The following is a 24,184-nucleotide window of genomic DNA, read 5'->3' as shown; positions in this document are numbered from 1 at the left end:
AAACGTCTAACTACGCCCTTTACATTCCTACACTCAATTACACAACCCTCATCAAACATGTGGTCAGCTATTAGTCACTTACCTCTTTCTTTCTTTGTGAACCTGACGATGACCTAAGAAGGTCGAAACGTTGTTCGCTCCGCTTTGTAAAAAAAATTTTCTTAACACATACAAGCAGTTTTTAAATATATACGTTTTTCTATCTGATCTCTAGAACATGGCTGTATAACATTCAACTTGTTACGTATTATTCTTTATCCTTGACGAGTCTCCTCTTTGTTCCGTTACTTACGTTATGTATTACTGATTCAAATCAGTAGAAATATGAACTTGAAAAGAGAAGCTAAATAAATCTTAATACGTATTAAATTTATGATATTTTGTAACAAGATTGAAACAAACAAAATTCTTTTTTAACACAAATATATTTTAATAGAAAAATTACAATTTACGAAAACGGTTATCACTAAAAGTTATTACAAATGATGGATTCTATACAACAGTTTTATAAACTTACAGATGTTAATACTGACCCCCCTCGTTTAAGCTAGCTAGTTTGATAGACTGCACATCCTTACAAGCTGAATTTTTCCGCCGAATATATTTAATATTTTCGAAGTAATAATAGCGTAAAAGTTGATTAACTGAAGTTGAAAGGTTTGTAATGTTAAAAATCTATAAATGTTGCTTGTCAAATTGTGTTGTTTCCCGATTAGTTAGAGCTAATCACATTTGTACCTTTTGAGGCATATAACACTCTGACTGTAGGTGACTAACAATATTCTACTTTTACAAGGCCAACTCTCTCTCTGACATATGTATAACACACCATATTCATACTTTCAATTGATATTTGTGTCAAGTTCTAGATTTTTTTCAACTTGAGATTGTGAAAGATAACCTCCTGGCTCGCTTTTGTCTATGTGGACAGGTTCTCCTGTTTCTGTTTTTTTGTGAAGATTATGGTTTTCGGGAATGACAACCTCTGCACACAGAAATAAAAAATCAACTGAATTCTTGAATGGTATAAATATATAATATTTCTACAGAAGTATTAGCTTAAGATATATCTGACAAATTTGAAGAGGAGAAAATTGGTTGATTCCAGTTGAAGCTAATAAATTAAAAAAAGGAGAATAAGCATTTGTGATACCCTGTAAAAAACAAATCAATGATATTTACACTTAGCTACAAATCCAATGCCAGTCACAAGTTAAGAATTCCTCTATGTCTGTCTAAAAAAGCTTTATGTTAAAAACACTTAAGAAGCAAGTAGCCATAATTACCAAATATGTATATACATAAACTCAATTTATTAGAGATTTATTTCAAGTACCTAAAATTAAATTTATAAAGAAATATTCTATAGAGGGAGTTCAGTTAGAATGTAACCATAATCAGCCACTACACTTGTAAAAATATTTATATTGTTAATTATAACACTGATGGCAGCCATCATGATATTTAACATTAAACTGGAATTATGAACACCTATCTTTAATTCCCAACTGAAAGAGAAGGAAAATTCATTTTGTCTCTGGAATTATGGGAAGGATGTGGAAAAACTGTGCTTAACCAAAGACCCAAGATGGGACCACTCTGCTTCAAGGAGACAATGGACCCTTTTCCATGAACAATGTACTGAACCAATTCTAGATAGCTGAGTGTAAAACCTGAACTGGTATTACGAATAAGCCCCATGTTGGCTGGTGCCTCATATTGATAGTGAAGGATTTTTCAATCTAATACTCTGAAGGAAAAGCCTCTGTCCACTACCCCATTGACTGCAGACATGATGTGGCAAATTGCAGAAGATTTTTTAATAAAAATATATGTGTACTAAAATAGCAGTGTATTGCCAATCTTGTTGTGCAGGCTGAAATTTCTAAAAAATTCTCCTCATGCCTGTAAATGTAACCAACAAGATGTACCAAGAGACAGTATATATTACTCGTTTATTATAGTTGGGGTACTATAAGCTTTGGAAGCTATAATTGGGATTAATGCTTATTAATTGGTAAACTTAAGATATTTGACCGTGAATTTTAATAGATATTGAACATTACAAATCATTTATGTTTAGTGGATTCACATCGGACATTAGCATTTTTATGAAGATTTCTGATGGAGAAAACTTGGCATTTGCCAGCAAAAAAAAAAAAAGAAGAATACAGAGCTAGCTAGTTCCCTGTTAAATTAATTGTATCTACAGTAACTCGAAATTAACTTACTCAGTTTGAACCCTTGATAAAGTATCAAGGAAGTTCCAGAGAAGATGGAAGACTAAATATTGTTTGTAAGTTTGTAAAAATTTTTTATACAGACCATCATTTATAATAACCATTATTATGAATTGTGTTACTGTTTGTATATTAAAATATATTTGTAAAAATAAAGTTTGTGTATCAACCTTGTTGGTAAGTATCATAAATTGGATAAACATCAACATTTATGTAACTTCTAAATTTAAATTGCAATTTAATTAAGTTTTACGCTATTTAAACTTGTAATATGTAACATAGTACTGATTAGACATGACTCACAGAAGTTTCCTCACTTTCAAAGAAAGCCCAGAATAAGCAATATGGCTCAATTTCATACCCACCTAGTCAAGATAACTGGGTATAAATCCTGGAAAACTGAATGATTCCAATTAATAAAAAGCTGTTGTCTAGCATCTCTAAAGGTATTAATGCAGGTAACAAAATCTTCAAGACCATCACTGGATATAACATATCAAGATCTGATTGGTCATAGAAGCAAGAAATATTGGTCAGATAAACAGGTGAAAAGGAATTATCTCCCTTCCTGCTGACAGTGTACTGGGTAAGAAGAATTGGTCAGAGAATGTGGGTAGAAAGATAAAGCATCTTGTGCATAATCAGTGCCAACTACTCCAACTGGCAATGTCTGTAGGTCAGCAGCAACAAACAATAAACCTTTAGGGACAAGTAATACATGGTTTAAATGGATGTTGAGAAATGGAATGTAATGCCACTTTTACATACCAGTTAGGTAAATGCAGTGGTCATTTGGGAGAGAGAACCCAAAACAACAGGCAGTTCAGAGAGTTCTAGGGACTCAAAGAATATTTTGTCTCTATAACTTAAAGGTGTTAAATAAGGCTGCCTTATGCAGGACAACTTTGAAAGATGTAAAATTCCTGACATAAAGCCAGGTTAAAAATGAGTTATGATTAGCACTTCTGGTTAAAGCAGATTCAACCTCGTCTCAATACATCAATGGTAACATGTATGACATTTTCGTTGATACATATCCATTGAGAAACTAAGCAAAGGTTGATCCAGATATATAGCAATCTTAGAAATTAAACACTGTAATGTGTAAAGGAGTGCATAATCTACATGACTGAAGCTTGAGCTTACAGATAGTTAGGTGTACAACATCAGAAGATGGTTGCCTTCAGAGTGATGGTCAAAGAGAAAGTAGACGAGGAGGGTACTCATGAAAGTACTACATAAACAGAAACCAGGGTTTAGCTGTGTATCTGGTGCTATTAAAAGTACCCAACTATGGATTGGAATGAATAATAGCAAAGACCATGGGTAACATACAAATTGCAGGGAAGGGCTAGAGTTGTAATCCAATTCCACCCTGATAGAAAGCATCTACTGCAAGAGCTGAAGGATGAGGTACTGGAGACCAAATTGTCAGTACTTGTGTGTTCCAATGAATGGCCAACCCACCAATCATCAGTGTTTCAAAGTGAGTGTCCGTCCAAGAGAAAAAACTTGTAATGCAGATTCTATTTTGTTGGGAGAATCTGTTTGGGTTGAAATAATTTGATCTGCTGCTGGAGTCCTCACCCATGGAACATGACAAGCTAGTAGGGTAACATGACAGTAGTAGTCCTGAGAAAGGAGATCCAAGGTTAAAGACAAAGACAAGCGCCCCTTTGAATGGAAATGCAAGACACCACCTAGGAAGTGGGTAAAGCACTGATAATATTTACAACAGTAAAAGTTCTATTATTTTAGAAAATATTTACTCAAGTAAAAAAGTAAAAGTACAGAATATATACAGTATTCAAGTAACAATATAGTGAAAAGAATTAGCAAAAATAAGGAATAAATACATTATTGAAAACAGTCTATGTTCAACTTAAATTCCCACAAAAAGCACTACCCAATATTAACTCAACAAGCTTTACTTTTATTAAAACAATCAGGGTTACTGTGTATGGTATAGCTCTTCTCACACACTCTACTTATTATTTAGCTTCAGCAGTATCTGATTTTTAACACATCTAGTAGACAAATTAGTTCGTCTCAGTGTGAACAAGAGCCCTGCTGAATTAAGCAAATACCTGTATGCTGCAACTTCAGTAAATTTCCCACTATTGTTTTCAGTGAAAGTATGTCAGACCATGTATGAATACGAGGACTGCTTGAATTGCGCGGCTCCAGTTGGTTCCAGGGGAATCCGCTTGGTGTCGCTAGGTTCGCACAGATCAGCTGATTACGACGCCATTTCCCGATTGCAGATTTCTTCATTTGTGTATTAGCTACGTGGTTTTAAGTGAAGTGCGATTTTTTCGTTTGGCGGATTTCAGAATGAATGACCTGAAGGAGCAACGACTTGCTGTGAAATTTTGTGTTAAACTTGGAAAATCTGCGACTGAAACTTTTGCTATGCTTAACACGGCTTACGGTGATGTTGCTATGAAGCGTATGGCATGTTTCAAGTGCCATGAACGTTTTAAGGATGGTCGACAGTCCATTGAAGATGATGAGCGTCCTGGACGTCCTTCCACGTCAACTGACGACCCACACGTCGACAAAATTAACACCCTGGTGCGGGCAAATCGACGTCTGACTGTCAGGGAGCTTGCTGAAGTGTGTGGGATATCAGTTGGATCTTGTTACGAGATTTTGACCGAAAAATTGAAGATGCACCGCGTTGCTGCGAAATTCAGCCCTCAGAACTTGTGAGTTTTTGGCCAAACACTCGATCACTGTTCTTCCCTATCCCCACCCCCCTACTCACCTGACCTTGCTCCTTGCGATTTTTTCTTGTTCCCCAAACTCAAAAGACCCTTGAAAGGAAGAAGATTTGAGACGATTCCTGAGATTAAGGCAAATGCGACGAAAGAGCTGAAGGACGTTACAAAAGAAGCGTACCAGGACTGTTTCAACAAGTGGAAACACCGTTGGGATAAGTGTGTGCGTTGGGGAGGAGAGTACTTTGAAGGGGTCCCAGATCTGTAACTTCTAAATAAAGTACATTTTGTTTTATGACGTCAGTCCGCGTATTTTAACAGACCTCGTATCTGTGTCATATGGTCACAGAGGGACGAGGATATTACAGTCAATAGTAGATATAATTTTTTTTTCCTGCTCAGCAGCATTGCTTATGACTGTCTTATTTGAAAGAATGGGCATGCTTTGATTGATGTAAATAAAAACTATAACCATGGCAATCAGTGTAATTATATCCAATGTTTGTAAAAATGTAATGACAGTCTTATAAAAAAATGTAATGTAAAAATAGATAATTTTTTCTTGATTTTACTTATATAAATCTACAAAATAAAATATTTGATAAATTTGTTGTTGTTCATTCTACAAAGTTTTATCAACAAATAAAATACTTTTTGAGTACTTAAGCAGCAGTAAATCCCAGAAAAGTTACTTAAGTAGTATAATAAAGTGATGCTACTCTGATAGCCACTTAACTGTTAGAGTTAATCTTAAAACTTTTTTCCCTTATGAAGTCCAAATCATGAGATAATGCCTTTTAGAAATCAAGAAGACCTAAAATGTTGTGTAGGGAAGCTTGACCGTCCATTCGTAGACCACAAGATTTCTGACTGTTGAGATATGCACCTCATTACTAAAGCAAGGCATTCATGAAGACATATATCACTGGATAAAGTGGCAGCAAAGGAATCTATATCTTGGTATTGTTCCAATCTAAATGCTTCTCAAGATAAAAGAGAATGATCCTGAATAAGGAAACTGGGGAATCCAGTGAGTTGTTCTTCATGATCCAGTGGTTGCACAATGGCTATTGAAAAGATCTCTTGTATGGTTGTCCCATAGTCATGAGGAATTCAAATGATGCTAATATTGCCAAAAGCAAAAGAACCGTCCAGGCAGTGAGAGAAGGACAGGTGAGAAAGAGACAGGCTTCTTGTTCCGTAGCATGGAGCCAGTTGGGAGTCAGCTGAGCCAGACTGGTAAACATAATGATAAAAATACCAAAACTGCAACATTGGAACAAAAACAGATGTCTGAACTCTAAAAATGAAGCCTGCCTAGGTTGTTTCTGAAAGTAGAATCTGGGTTGATGTTCTGAATCAATTGTTGAGATTGCACCAACAGTAACCAGTCATCTAGGGAATAATGTATTCAGAGGGCTAAAAAGTGAAAGTGATGAACAAAAAGGTACAATTCATCAAAACCCATGTAATACCAATGATAGTTTGAAGGTAAGAACCCTAAACTGTACCAGACCCTTGTGCACAAACACTGATACTGGTGGGATGCCACCACTATGATAATGTGCAGAAAGGAGCTGACAAAATTAAAACTGAACATATTCAATCTTATTAAAAATGGCAGCTAAGATTTAGAAATGAGTCATTTGTGAAGATTATCTATCTTTGTCATCTATATTGATTCCTGGATGTCAGAGTCCTGTCTTTTCAGACCCAAAAATCAAAGGGGAAAAAAACCTGAAAATAATTGGTATGACTCTCTCTCTCTTTACCCCCAGATAAAAAAACAACAACTTTGATAGCCCTAAAACTGAGTCTTGAAATTTATGGATCTGTGGGAGACAGAAACAGTACAGGTTGGGTGGACAGTGGTGGTGAAGATGTTATATGAACGACTAATCCTGACTTAAGGACCTTTAGTAACCATGGATCTAATTAGAGTATTTAGAGAAAAAAAAACAGACATATAGTTTTACTGTGCTTGCAACTGAACTTGAAAGTATGATAAAAAAGATAGTTATACTCTATTTTTAAATAACATATTGTAATTACAGAAAAAGGGCTATAAAACCCCTCACAAACTTCATAAAAAATGTAAATAATTTTTAGTGCAATAGAAATTATTATACTGCAGTTGACAATGTATGACAAAACTGAAAAAAAAACTTTCATCATTTGATATTTAAACAGTCACTAATGAAAGTACATTCATTATCAAATGTTGTATTATCTTATTAAGTGCTCAGGCTGAACGATTGTTAAATAAATCATTTTCTAGTTTAATATCTACTATATTGTTATCATTATTTTCCTAACTTGTAACTATTTTATGTGAGGCTTTATGCTTTAAAAAGCTTTGTTAATACCTGGCCCACCAACTGACCTATTTTGTTTTTACTATAAAATAACTAACCCCAGCCTGGTATTCTACTTTGTATACACATGTATGTACATGCTTAATAAAGTGGTCATAAGAGTTATTTTCTTGACTGCGATGATCACCAGCTGTGTGTGAATATTCAGAAGCTTGTTCATAAATCAATTCACATTTAGAAATCGCTGTCCTTGTTTAAACATTTAACATTAAATTTTCTTCTTATTAATAGAAAATGGATTAAATATTATTTAAGTATAAGGCATTCTGTCATATTTATTACTTTTTTCAATTTGTTTGTCTAAAGTTACACAAAGTTACCTAAGGGTTATCTACACTAAATGTTAGTTGTACCTAATTTTGAAATGGTTAACTAGAGAGAAGGTTGCTAGAGAACAGCACTCATAGCCAATTTTAGGGCTATTGTAATCAAATAGTAGGATCTATTCATCATTCTTGCAATACACTCACAGCTCCAAAGTGTGGAGCGGGATATGAATTGTGAATCAACAGATTCAAAGAATGATACACTAGCCACTATGCCATGCCTGCCTCTACATTTTGTGGCACATCTGAAAAAATTGTAAACTAAAACACTTTTTTTAAATCCTTTACTTGTTTTGTGTAAATATGTTATTTGCATATAATGTTGTCATTATGTTATGTGTGTTTAAAGCATTTAGAGGACTTAGAATTAATTGAAATTTATAATAAATTGTCTAAATGAAATAGTAATATCAAGAGTTACAAACAAACAATTAGATGTTACAATCAGGGATTTGGCTAGTGTACAGAAATAAATTCATCAATGATTAGAGATAACACAATATAAGTGTATGTATACTGTTACTTTTATTTCTTAAAACACAAATCCAAAAGGATATATGGAACAAGGATATACAAATAATACAAGTTACCATTTTGTTTAGTGAGAAATATGGTGGTCTTTTCTGTTGCACATTCTCTGTCGCTGGTTGAATAGAGTTACATGAATAGCTATGTACAACTTTTTTCCATTGGTTCACCAGATAAAGCATACGACAAAGTGCTATAATAGCATATGTCACAGACCGAAATAACGACAAGGGAGACAAACTAGTCTGGTGGTAATCAATGGGTTCATCAGTAATTTTAGCAAACATGGTTATAGTCATAACATCTGTAGTGTGATATCCATTTATTAGTTTTAACAAATATTTCTTCTGGAAGACCAATGACTGCCTGTAATTCTCAGCACTTAGGTATTTGTAATTAGCCTTGCAAAACTGTTGAAATGAAGGAAGTGAAATATCATTTAAACACATACTCTTAGGTAGAAAAAAAGATTTCCTAAACATTTATTCCATAATAATTGAAGTTCTGATTTCTTTGGTTTCTTCTCACTCGGGCAAACATAACGTTTTCATATTTAAAAACACATTCAGTACTTGGAAATTGCAAGTTGTTAAAAATCATTTTCATACTACTTTTAAAGCATTATTCTATAAGCCTGAAATTTTAATGTTTAGGAACTAAATACTTGTTAAAACAAACCTAGTAATACAGTTTAGGTAAAAGATATAAAAAATAATATAAAAACAAATGCCAGGTGGTTGTTATACACAGTTATTTTGTTGATAATATTTTCAAATGTACAAAAAAATGTTTAACAATTTTAATTGTAACTGTGCTAATTCAACATATATGCACACACCTAATCTACACAAAATGAGGGGTTTGATAATCTAATGTACAGCAATTTTTGTCTTTTATTCCAATAGTCAAAATATGATATTGAGTCAAAATAAAATAAACATTCTTCACTCACTTAAACACAAGTAAAATGGAAAAGTGAATCACAAGTATACCTAAGATGATGAAACATACAGAATCAGTAGTCTAATGTGTTTTATGTATTAAAACAAAACTATAACAGCACATTTCGACTCCATTAGGATAAGAGCTCAATTTCCTTTAAAGGGACCAAATTACATTCACAATACTCATTTTAGTTGCAGATGAACAATGAGAAAAGGGAACTGGAGTGTTGAAATTTCTTTGCTACATATGACAGCTGCTAGGTATCCCCTAAACACAAGGGCAAGAAGTTTAGAATTCAACAACCTTATGAAAGAGTGGGCACGTTTCTTTACCAGTTAATAAGTGAAAATTTCCAAAATCAGTACTTGGAAGAATTTAAAATGTTTCTGAAGTAAGATATATATACACACAAACACACTATGGAAGAATTAGATATGTTGCATTTTCACACTACACAACTAATGATGTAACATATATTAATTAAAAATAAGTTATTTATTAATGTTGTAATGTTGCTACAAAGGTTTGTTAAATATCTAAATATTTATTATATATTACCTATCTAAATATATTTAGATATTTATCTAAATATCTATTTTTTGTTTTACTAATGACTTTTTCTTTTAAGCTTATTATTTTCTCCCCTTAGATTTTCATTGAATGATATATTTGTTGACAAATTATGTTAGTTTTATATTTCACTGTATTGTTAGTTTTGTATTTCACTGTACATACATGTGAATAAAAAAAAAAGGGTATGAACTTACTGTATTGAACTTACTCTGTCATGCATTAATCACATGAATAAAGCTTTTACTTGATAGTTGCAATATCATATTATAATTGCGTGTAGTATTAGTATTTTGAAGTGGGTATTAATATAATCCGTGTTACTATTCAGGGTGAAGGTAAGTACATGAAAGTGAGCTTGGACAGTTATGAAATAAAAACTGCATTTGCCATTAGAAAAAGTTCAAATTCATTTTGTACTGACTTTATAAAAGAATACATGTAAGTATAAATGTATCAGCATATTGTACAATAACCCATTTTTCTTAATTAAGAAAGTTCAGTAAAAACAAAATATACTAGCAGGACTTTACATTATACCTTAATAAAAGGGAAACAAGAAAATATATACATTAAGAATGATTGGGTAACTACAGGAATAAAAATTTCAGTAAAACGTCTGGTTGAGCCTTTACATTGTATATACAAAATTTTACATACCTGTATTTTAATAAATGTAATAGCTAGAATAAGTAAAAATTTCACCCTTTCCCAACTAGTGTAGAATATATCTTTATTCAAATATATTCGGGTAACATTTTCTAATTTTCATGCACATTTTGCATATATATTTGCTAGGTAGAAAGCCCAGGGAAAGGTTCTTATAATATCAACATAAATTGTAGAAGCAAAAATATTAGTTTTCTAAGATATTTGAAAAAGAGATGTAGGACATAATGGACTAAAACAGTTTTTTAATATTAAAAGATTCAAGTTACATAACAAAAAACAAGTAAAGGTTTATTCAGAAAAAAACTAATTTATCAAATTATATCACGTAAATATTTTGAAGTTTTCTTACATTATTTTACAGTGACACTGTAGCAATTGTAAATTAACTAATATGCTCCTACATATACAATTTACAGCTCTTCAGTTAGAAAGCACAAATACATGATCAATGATACACAAAAAATGTCACTTAGATCTAAATTGAAGTTAAGTGTTAATACATATCACATTTATGATATTTGCTAACAAGATTGATACACAATTTTCTTTCTTAACACAAATATATTTTAAAATAAAAAAATGAATAAAACAACACAACTTATAATCATGGTTATTACTAATAGTTATTACAAATTATGGCTTACATACAACAGGTTTACAAACTTACAGACACTACCGAGTCTTGTATTTAGTCTAGAACTGAATATTTTATCAGTGATTCAGGAAAATAATGAACAAATTAATTCTGAATTGGTACTGTCACACCTTGCTTAAACTAGCTAGCTAGGTTGGCCTTATCCCTCTGACTTTTACTCAGGAAGATATTTAATGTCCTTTTAGAAATACTAATGTTTGAAGTTAATTCACTGAAGTTGAATAGTTTGTAACGTTTGAAACCTATGAATGTTCCTGATCTCATTCTATAGTTTTCCAATTAATAGGTGTTAATCACAATTATAGCTTCTGAGGCCTATGGCACTCTGAGTGTAGCTGACTAATATTCTATTACTGTCTCTCAGATAGTTGTTTTCATATGAATCACACTACATAATAGAGAATTTCACAAAATTCAAATGCAATAGTATTTTCATAATACAAATATTGTTGATTCTTACTCTCAAGAATCTTCTACAAATTTAGAGAACCGTCAGGACTTGCACAATAGATATCCAACAAGATATATCACATGCATCAAACTGAAACACACATATGTACTAAAATAAACATATAACAATAAATCTGTTACACATGATGGGCAAAAACTCAGGTAGAAATAGGGTGGCATTCCCAGCAGGCATAAAATTCGACTATGATGTCATCACAATTTCACAATAAGAGTTGTGATGTCATACAACCACCATGCAACAAATAGATAACATCCCAAAACCTTAAATTTAAGTACTTTATTGACTATTAAAATTCCAATAAAATTCTAAACTTTGTTAAATGACTTTGTAAACCATCTTTTAACAGACTTTCCAAAATCTTTCCCAAAACTGACGTAAAACTGATTGGTCTACAATTACTGGAATAATTTTTATCACCTTCTCTGAAAAGAGGAGTTTACATTAGCCATCTTCTAATCCTTTGGAACCTGCTCACTATTCAAGAACTAACAAAAATAGTAGAAATTGGCTCACATATCCAATCTTTAATATCTTTTGGGAAATATTATCTGGCCAAGGAACCTCATCATTTTTCTAAACATATCAAATTTTAATTAATCAGCTCATAATTAATGCAGTCATCTTGTTTGATTTCATTTCAACATATCAACTGCTCGAGATGTGGAATACTGTTTAAACTTCCATTAGTAAAAACTAAAGAAAAATCAAAATTTAATAACCCAGCCATCTCACAATTATCAGATACTAGTCTTAGCCTTTCTTTACCATCCCTCAAGGGTTCTTCCCTCATTCCGACATTTTGTTTACCTTTAATGTATTTAAAGAAATCTTAACTATTAATTTTCATATTTTCTCATACATCTTTTTGATGTCCTAAAATCCTGTCACACTAACTTTCTTGATACTCTATGATCTTCCAAGTTTCCTGTCATACTAGTCAATTCAAATTTCTTATATTCATGATGTTCCTCTTTAATTTTAACTCATTTGGGCTAACCTGTTTTTTTTACTCGCAACTACCCTTTTCTTTTTACAAGAAATGTTTACCTTGAATATTTAAAACTTATCTTTAAAAATTTTCCACGTAACTCATATAACTCAGTTGCTTAATTCACAACAAATAATTCTTGTTGCATGCCTTAAAATTTTGATTTTTTTGAAATTTGTAACTAAAATAACATTATTTCTTATCTCCATATGCAACAAAACATTAAAACTAATAAGAGAAATAATCACTTGTATTCAGACATTCCCCTGTTTCTACTCTTTCAATTATTTCTATATTTGAAGTCAACAATAAATCTAAAATAACATTGTTTCTGGTCAGTTCCTTGACTAATTGGTGAAGAAAGTTATTCTGAACAGTTTCCAAAAACCTTCCCCACAAATCTTTAAAGAGATAATACTTTTTGACATTCTGAGGGATGTAAATACAAAGTTATTATATTGTAAAAGAAAATACATGTGTGATGAAATATACCTTCTCGTTTTTATTAACTACAGCATTTTCATTATTCTTATTTTCTGTGGTCTGAAGTAGCTTTTTGAATATGATGACTTCACTCTCAGATTGATGAAGAGATTTCAGGATGTTGTATTGCTCTTTGACTAAACTAGCCATTTCAATTTCAAGTGAAGTGCACTTTCTGCAATCCTATAAAGTAAATAAAATACACTGTAGATTTACTAAGAAAATGACAGTTTGATAAATGTACTTTCATTCTTATTTCTAAAAATCAGTAAGTGCAACATTTTATATGTAAATCTAATAATTTTGTTTCCTAATACATTTTAAAGAATGAAAAAAAAATTATGCATATATATACAGTCATGTGAAAAAGTTAAAACACCCTATGAAAGCCTGTGTATTTTTGAATATTTTTGGATATATAGATATTTAATATCAATTTTAACAATACTGAGAGATTATAGGAATATAAATAAACAATTAAAACTGAAGAAAAGACTTTTCAAGATCTTCTGTGAAAGTGATGCTACAAAAATGTATATTCGAACTGAGGAAAAAGTTAGGGCACCCTACCCCCTAATAACTAGTGTTGGCTGAAATAACTACAGTGAGAGGCTTCTTGTATTTATTACACAGGGATTTTAAACTAATTACTTTATTTGTTACATAATGATTTTAAACTACTTACTTTATTTATTAGAAAGGGATTCTATATTACTTTATTTATTACACAATTAATAATTTTAAACTACTTACTTTATTTATTAGTTAGTTATTTTAAACTATTTACTTTACTTATTACAAAGGGATTTTCAATTACTTTATTTATTACAAAGGGATTTTAAACAACTTACTTTATTTATTACAGAGGGATTTCAAAATACTAACTTTATTTATTACAGAGGGATTTTAAACTACTAACTTTATTTATTACAGAAGGGATTTTAAACTACTAACTTTATTTATTACAGAAGGGATTTTAAACTACTAACTTTATTTATTACAGAAGGGATTTTAAACTATTTACCTTATTTATTACATAGGGAATTTAAACTACTTACTTTGTTACAGAAGGGAATTTAAACTACTTACTTTATTTATTACAGAAGGGATATTAAACTACTTTTTTATTTATTACAGAAATAATTTTAAACTACTTACATTATTTATTACAAAAAGAATTTTAAACCTCTTAATTTATTTATTACAGTAGGGATTTTAAACTATGTACGTTATTTATTAAAGAGGGATTTTAAACTACTTAATTTATTTATTACAGATGTATTTTTAAAATAGTTATTTTATTTGTAAATGATTATTTTAAACTACTTACTTTATTTATTAGAAAGGGATTTTAAGCTACTTTATATGTTTATTACAGAGGGAATTTAAACGACTTTATTTATTACATAATGATTGTAAACTACTTATTTTAGTTATTGCATAATGATTTCAAACTACTTACTTTATTTATTACAGAGGGATTTCAAACTACTTACTTTATTTATTACAAAGGGATTTTTAGCTACTTACTTTATTTATTACAGAGGGATTTTTAGCTACTTACTCTATTTATTACATAATTATTTTAAAATTACTGACTTTATTTATTGCAAAAGGATTTTCAATAATTTACTTCATTTATTACAGAGGGATTTAAACTACTTACTTTATTACAGAAGGGATACTAAACTACTTGCTTTATTTATTAGAGATATATTTTTAAACTAGGTACTTTATTTGTTACATAATGATTTAAACTACTTACTTTATATATTACATAATGATTGTATACTACTTACTTTATATATTACATAATGATTGTATACTACTTACTTTATATATTACATAATGATTGTATACTACTTACTTTATATATTACATAATGATTGTATACTACTTACTTTATATATTACATAATGATTGTATACTACTTACTTTATATATTACATAATGATTGTATACTACTTACTTTATATATTACATAATGATTGTATACTACTTATTTTATTTATTGCATAATGATTTTAAACTACTTACTTCATTTATTAAATAATGTTCTTAAACTAATTACTTTATTTATCGCAGAGGGATATCAAACTAGTTACTTCATTTATTACAGAAATAATTTTAAACTACTTACTTTATTTAATACAGAAGGTGTTTTACACTATTTACCTTATTAATTACAAAGGGATTTTAAGCTACTTACTTTATATATTACATAATGATTGTAAACTACTTATTTTCTTTATTGCATAATGATTTTAAACTACTTACTTTATTTATTACAAATGTATTTTAAACTACTTACTTTATTTATTTTAGAAGGAATTTTAAACTATTTACCTTATTTTTTACAAAGTGATTTTAAACCCCGTACTTTATTTATTACTTAATGATTTTAAACTACTTACTTTATTTATTACAGAAAGAATTTTAAACCACTTAATTATTACTTATTGATTTTAAACTACTTACTTTATTTATTACAGAAAGAATTTTAAACCACTTAATTATTACTTATTGATTTTAAACTACTTACTTTATTTATTACAGAAAGAATTTTAAACCACTTAATTTATTTATTACTTATTGATTTTAAACTACTTACACTATTTATTACAGAGGATTTTTAAACTACTTTCTTTATTACAGAAGGGATATTAACTACTTATTTTATTTATTACAGAAAGAAGTTTAAACCCCCTACTTTATTTATTACTTAATGATTTTAAACTACTTACTTTATTTATTACAGATAAAAACTTTAAAGTACTTACTTTATTAATATTTAATGATTTTAAACTACTTACTTTATTTTCAGATAAAGAATTTCAAACTACTTACTTTATTTATTGCAAATAATTTTAAACTTCTTACTTCAGTTATTAAGTAATTATTTTAAACTACTTTATTTATTACAAGGGGATTTTCAACTTCTTTTTTTATTTATTACAGAAATAATTTTAAAGTACTTATTTATTACAAAGGGATTTTAAACTACTTACTATATTTATTACAGAGGGAGTTTAAAATACTTGCTTTATTACAGAAGGTATATTAAACTACTTACTTTATTCATTACATAATAATTTCAAACCACTTCCACGGCCGAAGGGCGAGCATGTTTAGTACGAACCCACGTCCCTCGGAGTACGAGTCGAACGCCTCAATACGCTTGGCCATGCCAGGCCTGAAGAGTAAGCATGTTTGAGGTGACAGGTTATTCATAAATAAATAGAAAAATAATGGTTAAAAGGAGTAATATATAAAAAACTCAAAATTTTTTAATAACAAATATGAAGGTATATAAAAAAATAAATTCTCAATCATGTAAACTACCTTGTGGACAACTTAGCATCAGTTACTCAAGGTTAAGTTACTGACATTAAAATATTTAGATACTTCATCAGTATTTAAATACTGGGACAAAAAGACTAACTTCAGGAAGATGGCTTGTTTCAGCAAATTTTGAAAACAAAGGGGAAGAATGGGGGGTTAAAAGCTACAAAGGATTTTTATTTCCTTTTAACATCACTAATTATTAAATTACAGAGTGGAGATTGGGAGTTTGTCGTGGGAAGGCAATAAATCTTAATATTTAGAGATAACTTCAAAATAAAATGAAACCAACATATACTCCCATATACTTTTAATATACTTTCATATTTGTTATTAAAAAAATGAGTTTTTTTATATATTACTCCTTTTAACCATTATTTTTCTATTTATTTATGAATAACTTAACATCATATATCTATATTTTTAGGTACTTCAGTCGAAAAGGAAACAGGTTGCTCTGCTTTATAAAAGCAAACTGAGAAAAAATATTCTATTCAAATTAAACTTGAGTTACACTTTAAACTTGTACTTAATCAATCTGTTTACTGTGATACTAACACTAATTTTTTACCTTGTACACATCGTCTACAATTTCCAGTATCAAGATGGAATGAATCAACAAATAGTTTCAATCGACTTTATAGAGAACAGCCTTTATATCTTCTGACTGTTATATAACAACTACATTAGACAAAATACATTCAAATAGCCGCTGTAATATATTTAGAAGTAGTGCACAATTATGTTCAATTAAGAATAGATTTCGATAGTTAAGTAGTCCACAAGATAACAAGAAGCGAACGTTATTTAATTGAAATATTGAAGTGAGAAAACTGACTAGTTACACAATCATGTACAATTACTAAATACTCATTCTGGTTATTAATATATTTGATGATGTTACAATGAAGTGGAAGATAATCGATTACACGTTACTGTAATATTGTTTCAAAACTATATGGAGAAAACATTTGACAAGTAAAATAATATTTCTGAGCCGACAGAGTGAAATCTTACATGTTTAGTTTGTGTTGATTCCATTATTCGTTTATTTATGTGTTGAAATATCTTTAGTATGATGTATTACTGTTTATTTTCTCGTGTTGTTGTACAGATGTAAAATATATACTTTACCTGAAACAGTAATAAAAGCATAGGGTAGAAAAGTTGAATGAAAGCTAATCCAGTATTTTATGAGCTAAAGTGTTTATAGAATAACAGTGTATTTAAAAGTTTTATTAATAAATGCATTAGTATCCTTCTCTAGTCTCTAATTTCACATTGTTAAAATAAGGTGTGTTCAACAACAATAAACACAAATGTGTTGGATATAGAAAATGTGGAAGGAATAATACCTTGACTTATAACTTCAGGTTCTTTAGATATTATGATTGATAAGTCTCTTTTGGTTATAAGCTATATTCAAGTGTCAGCAATATTGCTGAAAGAGTCCCCAACGTATATAGATATATTACTGATACTGATCATGAAGTATACAGCAACTGTTTAATGGTAAGAATATTACTAAGGTAGAGTAGTGTTCAAATAATTTTTGATAATGAGAATATATCGAGCTTTTAGTACAAATGCAAATAGTTTTAGTCAGCACGAAACAAGCTTAAGTCAAATATTTCTAAAAATATCTACATAAAAACAAGAATATACTTTTTTGTTTTATTTTATACAGTATTGTGGATTAAACATAATTATTTCTTTGATAGTTTCTTTAAACTCTAGTGTAATAAATCGACTTGTAAAGCTAAACATAAGATTTAAAAATCGTTCCCGGTTATTACACTGAATGAAATTTCCTCAGACAAAATTTAATACCAGGCATTATACCTCCAAATTTTAACTGTTATTCGATTCTGAGAAACAAAATAGTTACTTATATACGATTTGATCGGGCGATGTAGGATATTCTCATCATATATTCGGCTCAGCATGGCCAGGTGGATAAGGCACTCGACTCGTAATCAGAAGGTTGCGGGTTCGAATCCGCATCACACAAACATGCTCGCCCTTTCAGCCGTAGGGGCGTTATAATGTTACCGTCAATCCCACTAATCGTCGGTAAAAGAGTATTCCAAGAGTTGGCGATGGGTGATGATAACTAGATGTCTTCCCTACAGTCTTACACTGATAAATTACAGCATGTTTTATATAGTCAGGTATTTGGTCCATCACCTGTTCTAACAGTCATTCACTTGTCTGGGCGTCAACCTCTTCTTAGAGAAAGAAATATGTATATATTTATTGTTATTTGTGGTAGTAGATTTGCGTAGCTTTGTGTTTAATTCTAAACAAACTTAATCATTCATATTGAAACATATTGTAGCTTTCTACTAACTGATCATTTTTAAATTATGAACACTACAATAGGCTTACCACAAAATAGCCTTTTTTGGAATTATATTTCAAATACGTTTTAGTAATTAGAGTTTCGGACTGATAATCTGAAGGACTTTGGTGTGCCGCATCTTTAGCTACGAGTACGTTATAAGAGCGATATTTTATCATGAAATTTGGTTAACAGTCGCTGATGATTGGTTGCCCCTTCCACTAAGTCTGTCGGTATTAGTTCAACTTACGAATTAGATTTTCTCGAACTTGTAGTATCTATTTTATCTTTCTAATTTCTTTATCTCTAGGTGTGAAAACATCTTAGTAAACCATTCCGGTAGGCTTAATATCGGCCTGTCCAATAAGAAGACTAAAGTTCTGACCAAAGGCCAATTAAAGTTTAGTTCTTTAATTAAACCACTGGTTAGATTAGAAAACGTCTTTTAAAACTAAATAACGATGTATACCAAAAACAAGAAGGAATCCTCAACAACCGCCAAACTTTAACTTCTTTCAGACAAGTGTAGAGTAAATTTATCTTTGAATATTTTTCTTTTCGTTTTTATATTATTTATACTAGCGTAAAAACCCGTTCAAAATGAGAGGAAACACTGAAAACCAAATCTATTTTGTATCAAACTGGCGATGCACAAAAGAATGAATAGTAAATATATAAAATTACCTTTCCCAAGAACATGTTATTCTAGAATGTACTACATAGCTAACATAATAGATATCGATGCGGCCCGGCACGGCCCGGTGGGTTAAGGCGTTCGAGTCGTAATCTGAGGGTCTCGGGTTCGAATTCCTATCACACAAACATGCTCGCCCTTTCAGCCGTAGGGGCGTTATAATGTGACGTTCAATTCCACTAATCGTTGGTAAAAGAGTATCTTTTACTTGGCGGTGGGTGATGATGACTAGCTGCCTTCCCTGTACTGTTACACTGCTAAATTACGGAGGGCTAGTGCAGATAGCCCTCGTGTAGCTTTGCGCGAAATTAAAAAACAAATAAACAAACCACATCATAGTTTCAGTTATAGTTGGGTCAGCTGAATAATCGAAAGCGATTCCAATAACTTCCTTACTTCGTGTACAGGGACCGACTTCTAACCCAGAAATATTGATTATTAAATAGATTTATTTAATGTTCTTACGACTTGCGAAATAGTGTACACATCTATCCCCCAATGAAGATCTGACACTTGGTTAGATGATTTTTGAAAACTCATTGTGATTCTCGGAAACAAAAATACTTTAATAATTGATCACAGTGAAAGGTGGTAAATCGACAGTTTGTTTTTTTGTAACTCTCGTTCTAAACGTCAAAGTTCCGATTAATGTCTCATGTACGAGTTGTATTGAAGTTATTATAAACTTTTCGTGCAGCTTTTTTCCTACCACTGTGGCATCAATTTGTAGATGATGTAAACAGTTTCTTCTTAATATCGTTTCAGTTTCTTTATTCTTGGCGTATATGTTCCTTTAATAGTTAAGCATCATTGTGCAACTTCTGGTACGCATTCATTAGCTGTGCTCAGTTTTTTTTTTTCTTTATATTACTTGTATGTAAATCCTACATGAAATTTTATAAAATTCTGATTTTCTTCTCTTGAGGAATTTGAAAATAGTGTAAAATGCATCAGTTCTTCCTTCTTACAGAAATTTTTATCATCGATAGAAATTTTACCTCTAAACTTCCATGTGTCTTACTTTTCTTGTTGCACTGAACAACGGTTGTATTAATCCATCTAAAATATTTAGTGATTTGATTCATACTATAACCCAACCTTAATATTGACCGAATAACAGTTTCACGACTAGTTATTTCACCGTAATATTATATTATATTTTATTCATTACCACAACTCATTAAATCAGTCATATAATAATATTCATTTACATTACTAACCGTATTTTAAATTAGATGCCGTCAATATAATATACTACACAATTCGTACATGATGAACGTTTCTCAAAGCAATAATACTGTCATCAAACATTACTTCGTTATCATAATCGTATATCACAAGATATATTATCTAATATATTACTAAATCCAACACACTCGAATAGCGTTGTACATCAGCACATATCCTGCTGTGCCACTGGGGAGTGTAAAAGTTCATTTTGTATATCCTCATCCTATTTGTCAGTTTATCATTCATCAGTTAAACATTCATACTGATGCAGTTTATAACATTTTGCCATCTTTAAGCAAACTGGGCTTGTTTGTTTTATTATTCTATATGGTTCTTTTCACAATTTCGCCAGCTTTATAGTGTTTTCTATTTTAACTTTGGGAATGCATAACATGCATTAACTAAAAAGGCACAGATAGACTTGACATTCTCCTTAAGTTATTGTAATTATTTTTTCCTTCTTTGTTTTTGGATTTCGCGCAAAGCTACACGAGGATTACTTGCTCCAGACATCTACAATTTAACAGTGTAAGACCAGAGGGAAGGCAGCTAGTTATCACCACCCACTACCAACTCTTGGAATACTCTTTTATCAACGAAGAGTGGAGTTTACCGTCAGTCATAACGCCCCCACGGCTGAAAGGGCGAGCATGTTTGGTGTGACAGGTATTCGAATCCACGAGCATCGGATTAGGAGCGAGCGTCTTAGCCATCTGGCCATGCCGAACAGTTATTCTAAAGTTGAGCCTAGTTTTCTCTTCTCACATTCTATGCATGGTTCATAATAATCTTTAATATTTCTTCTGGTATTCAACCGAAATAATATTTTACTTATCTTAAAGCTAAGTGTGCTGAAAATGATATGTCATGATCCATTTTCATTACTTTAGTTTTCTATATACATATTACAAGTATCTGCAATATTCTATTATTGTCAGTCTTTTCATACCAGTCAGAGTCGAAAGTGTACACTGAATGTTCTTCCTGTAGTATTCTGTTCCTTAAAGTTTTCTTTCACCTTCATATAGGTTCGTTTGTTTGGTGTAAATTTCGCGCAAAGATACATGAGTTGTGTATTTTAGATTGAAAATGTATTTCTGATAGATACTCACCTGTTACATTTTTCACCCTTCCTTTATTGCATCTTTTTCTGCCTCATCTCAAAATGATGGTTGAATTCAAAGGGAGTCAACTGTGTTAGGAGGGTGTCACACTCTTGTTAGTTTCCAAAATCGTTTGGTTTAGAGGAACCACAAAAATGTTATTTCCCACATCATTTCAACAAAAAATCCATTCTGTAGTATCGAGGACATACAACAGATCCCAGATTTTGTTACCCTGACAATAAGTTAACTCTTGTGAGATAAAAGTTTCTGGAGTGACACAAACTGAAACGAAAGGAAGAGACGTAGAGGTCAGAAAAATAATTGTCATTGTTGACCCTTATTATAATTTTTGTTGGGAGCTATATCTATTATTCATTTTTTTACGTACAGCTAGTCAGACTTAGATAATACTTCTCACAATGTCTTCTTATTACGTTACGTGTTGATAGATAATAAGTTGGAAAACCCGCTTGCTCCTGATTTGTCCGCCAAGGCATTAAACAGACACTGTATCGATGATAAGTGGTGGTCCGAAACATCTACGGGTACCTGCGTGACAATGGAAAGCCATGTTATACAATTAGAGGGATTATCCTTAATTTTGAATTGTAATATTAAAGGAGGAAAAATTAAGACTTTCTTCAGTTTCGGGGTTAGAAAGTAAAAAAAAGTCGAGTGTGAATACAAGATAATAAGAATATACCAGATTTGTCATTTTGTTATTACGACCACAAATATTTCAAAGAACTGCTCTGATACATTACTTAAAGCGAAAATTTAAGGACTGCAACAAATAATAGATACATTTTCTCGAACAAATTTGAATCAACAACATCAGGCATTCTGTTATATGTATAAAGGAAATATCCAGATCCAGTTTTCCGAGCTTTCGGCAGTATAGGTGAATATTGTGTTAAGTAAGATAAAGATTTTTATCAAATCGGACAAAGGTTAAGGTAAATCATTATACATTGAATAATGTTCATCTAAAGGCATGGATCTGTAAAGAAAAAAGTTTCTTATTCTAAAGAGAAATAAGTTTTTATTCGAATTTAGAAAAATATATATATAATTTACTTTTGACTTCAACTGAAAAGTAATACTATTTTCTATAGAACGTCATAACAAAAAAATATCCTCATGAACGTTCACTAGATATGAAGAAAAGCAAGTAAAGAGGAACATCAAAAAGCAAACAGTGTTAAAGATCTCTGCTAAGTATTCTCATCCTGAAATTAAATTTGAAAATAATGAATAATAATATATAAAATACACAAATGAAATATATACACAGAAAGAGCTATTCTACATTTTTTTATTATTTACACAAACAACAAGTTTATATTTGTTTGAATTTCAAGAATAAACAGACATGTAACCCTAAAAAAGATAAATTTCAATTTTAAACAAAACTGTCTCGAAATAAAATAGGCATAGTTTCAAACTTAGTATGTAAACCCCAAAGTAATGATTTTGATATATATATATATATATATATACACGAGAGTAAGTGTTACAGTGTTTATTTATTCATACACATTTGTAGAGCACTTCATTTTTTGTGTGCAAAAAATTGACAAACCATGTATCAGTCGAAATGGTTAAGTCGAAATTCTGAAGGCTGATAACACTAAAAGCCTGTTTTAAAGCAGATGGTGGGCAAAGCACAGACAGACTATTCAAAAGTTTTGTCTTTATAAAAAACACAAGACTAATCATGTGACCTGCTAGTTTACCGTTAAAAGCGTATATATACACAGATGTACTGATACCGAAAAGTGTGTTAGTGGATATCCGTCCATCAGGTACATCGTATAGAAAGCATACATTGCAACGTACTAATTAAAAATTAGTCTTCTTAACCTCTGAAAATAAAATTACTCTATTTCCTATTTTGCCCGAATCGAGGAAACAATTTGCCCAAATGACTCCCCTGCCCCTACATACATGCAAATAAAGTTAGTGAATTTTGCTATATCAAATAGTTATTGTCAATTACATACAATAAGTTTCATGACATGGATTTAGTGAAACTCAACGCACCATTCTTTTATTACATCATTTGTTTAAAGATTACGAGTCGAACGCCTTAATCCACCTGGCCATGCCGGGCCTAGAAGTGAGTATTGTCACAAATATAAAATCGGTGCATTTCAGCAAACTGGAAAATGGTTATGTTAAGATGAAATTCAAGTACCTAAAATTCAAAGCCAGTTGATGCTCTTTAGTTTAGCATGATGGAAATATACTAGATTTGCTGGTACCATATCAACAGCTGAGGAAAACTTCGCAAATGTAAGAATGTGTTTAAGTTGAATAAAACATATGCCAGATAGGTAGGGGTAGAGGAGGGACATGTGGTTGCACATTTGCTGGCAATATGCAAAGGTCAACGTATTCTTGATGACGTGAAACATCACTTATACTGGATTGTACTTTCCCTGAGACTCAGCACATGAAACGAAAAAACTCAACATACTAAGAAACCAAATAAACA

The 24,184-nt window shown here is 30.9% G+C and overlaps 1 protein-coding gene across 1 annotated transcript; it reads right to left on the bottom strand.

The window, feature by feature from the left end:
• Positions 1–842: 842 nt before the first annotated feature.
• On the bottom strand, positions 843–16,134 carry LOC143228336 (uncharacterized). Its single transcript, XM_076459606.1, has 5 exons — positions 16,048–16,134; positions 12,984–13,157; positions 8,252–8,599; positions 6,094–6,226; positions 843–985 (listed from the first exon to the last, which is right to left on the bottom strand). The coding sequence occupies exons 1-5, from the start codon at positions 16,054–16,056 to the stop codon at positions 843–845; spliced, it is 807 nt and encodes a 268-aa protein (XP_076315721.1). The 5' UTR covers positions 16,057–16,134.
• Between the last annotated feature and the right edge of the window lie 8,050 nt (positions 16,135–24,184).

Source organism: Tachypleus tridentatus, chromosome 10, assembly GCF_004210375.1.
Source record: "Tachypleus tridentatus isolate NWPU-2018 chromosome 10, ASM421037v1, whole genome shotgun sequence".
Lineage (NCBI taxonomy): Eukaryota > Metazoa > Arthropoda > Merostomata > Xiphosura > Limulidae > Tachypleus > Tachypleus tridentatus.
The sequence above is the reverse complement of the archived record's forward strand: the minus strand, read 5'-3'. Positions and strand labels throughout refer to the sequence as shown.

Coding starts and splice junctions, on each gene's coding strand:
- LOC143228336 (XM_076459606.1), bottom strand. Junction 8,600..12,983: donor TAGTTAATAAAAACGAGAAG/GTATATTTCATC, acceptor TCATTTCAACAG/TTTTGCAAGGCTAATTACAA. Junction 986..6,093: donor GGACGGTTCTTTTGCTTTTG/GCAATATTAGCA, acceptor TTCTGTGTGCAG/AGGTTGTCATTCCCGAAAAC.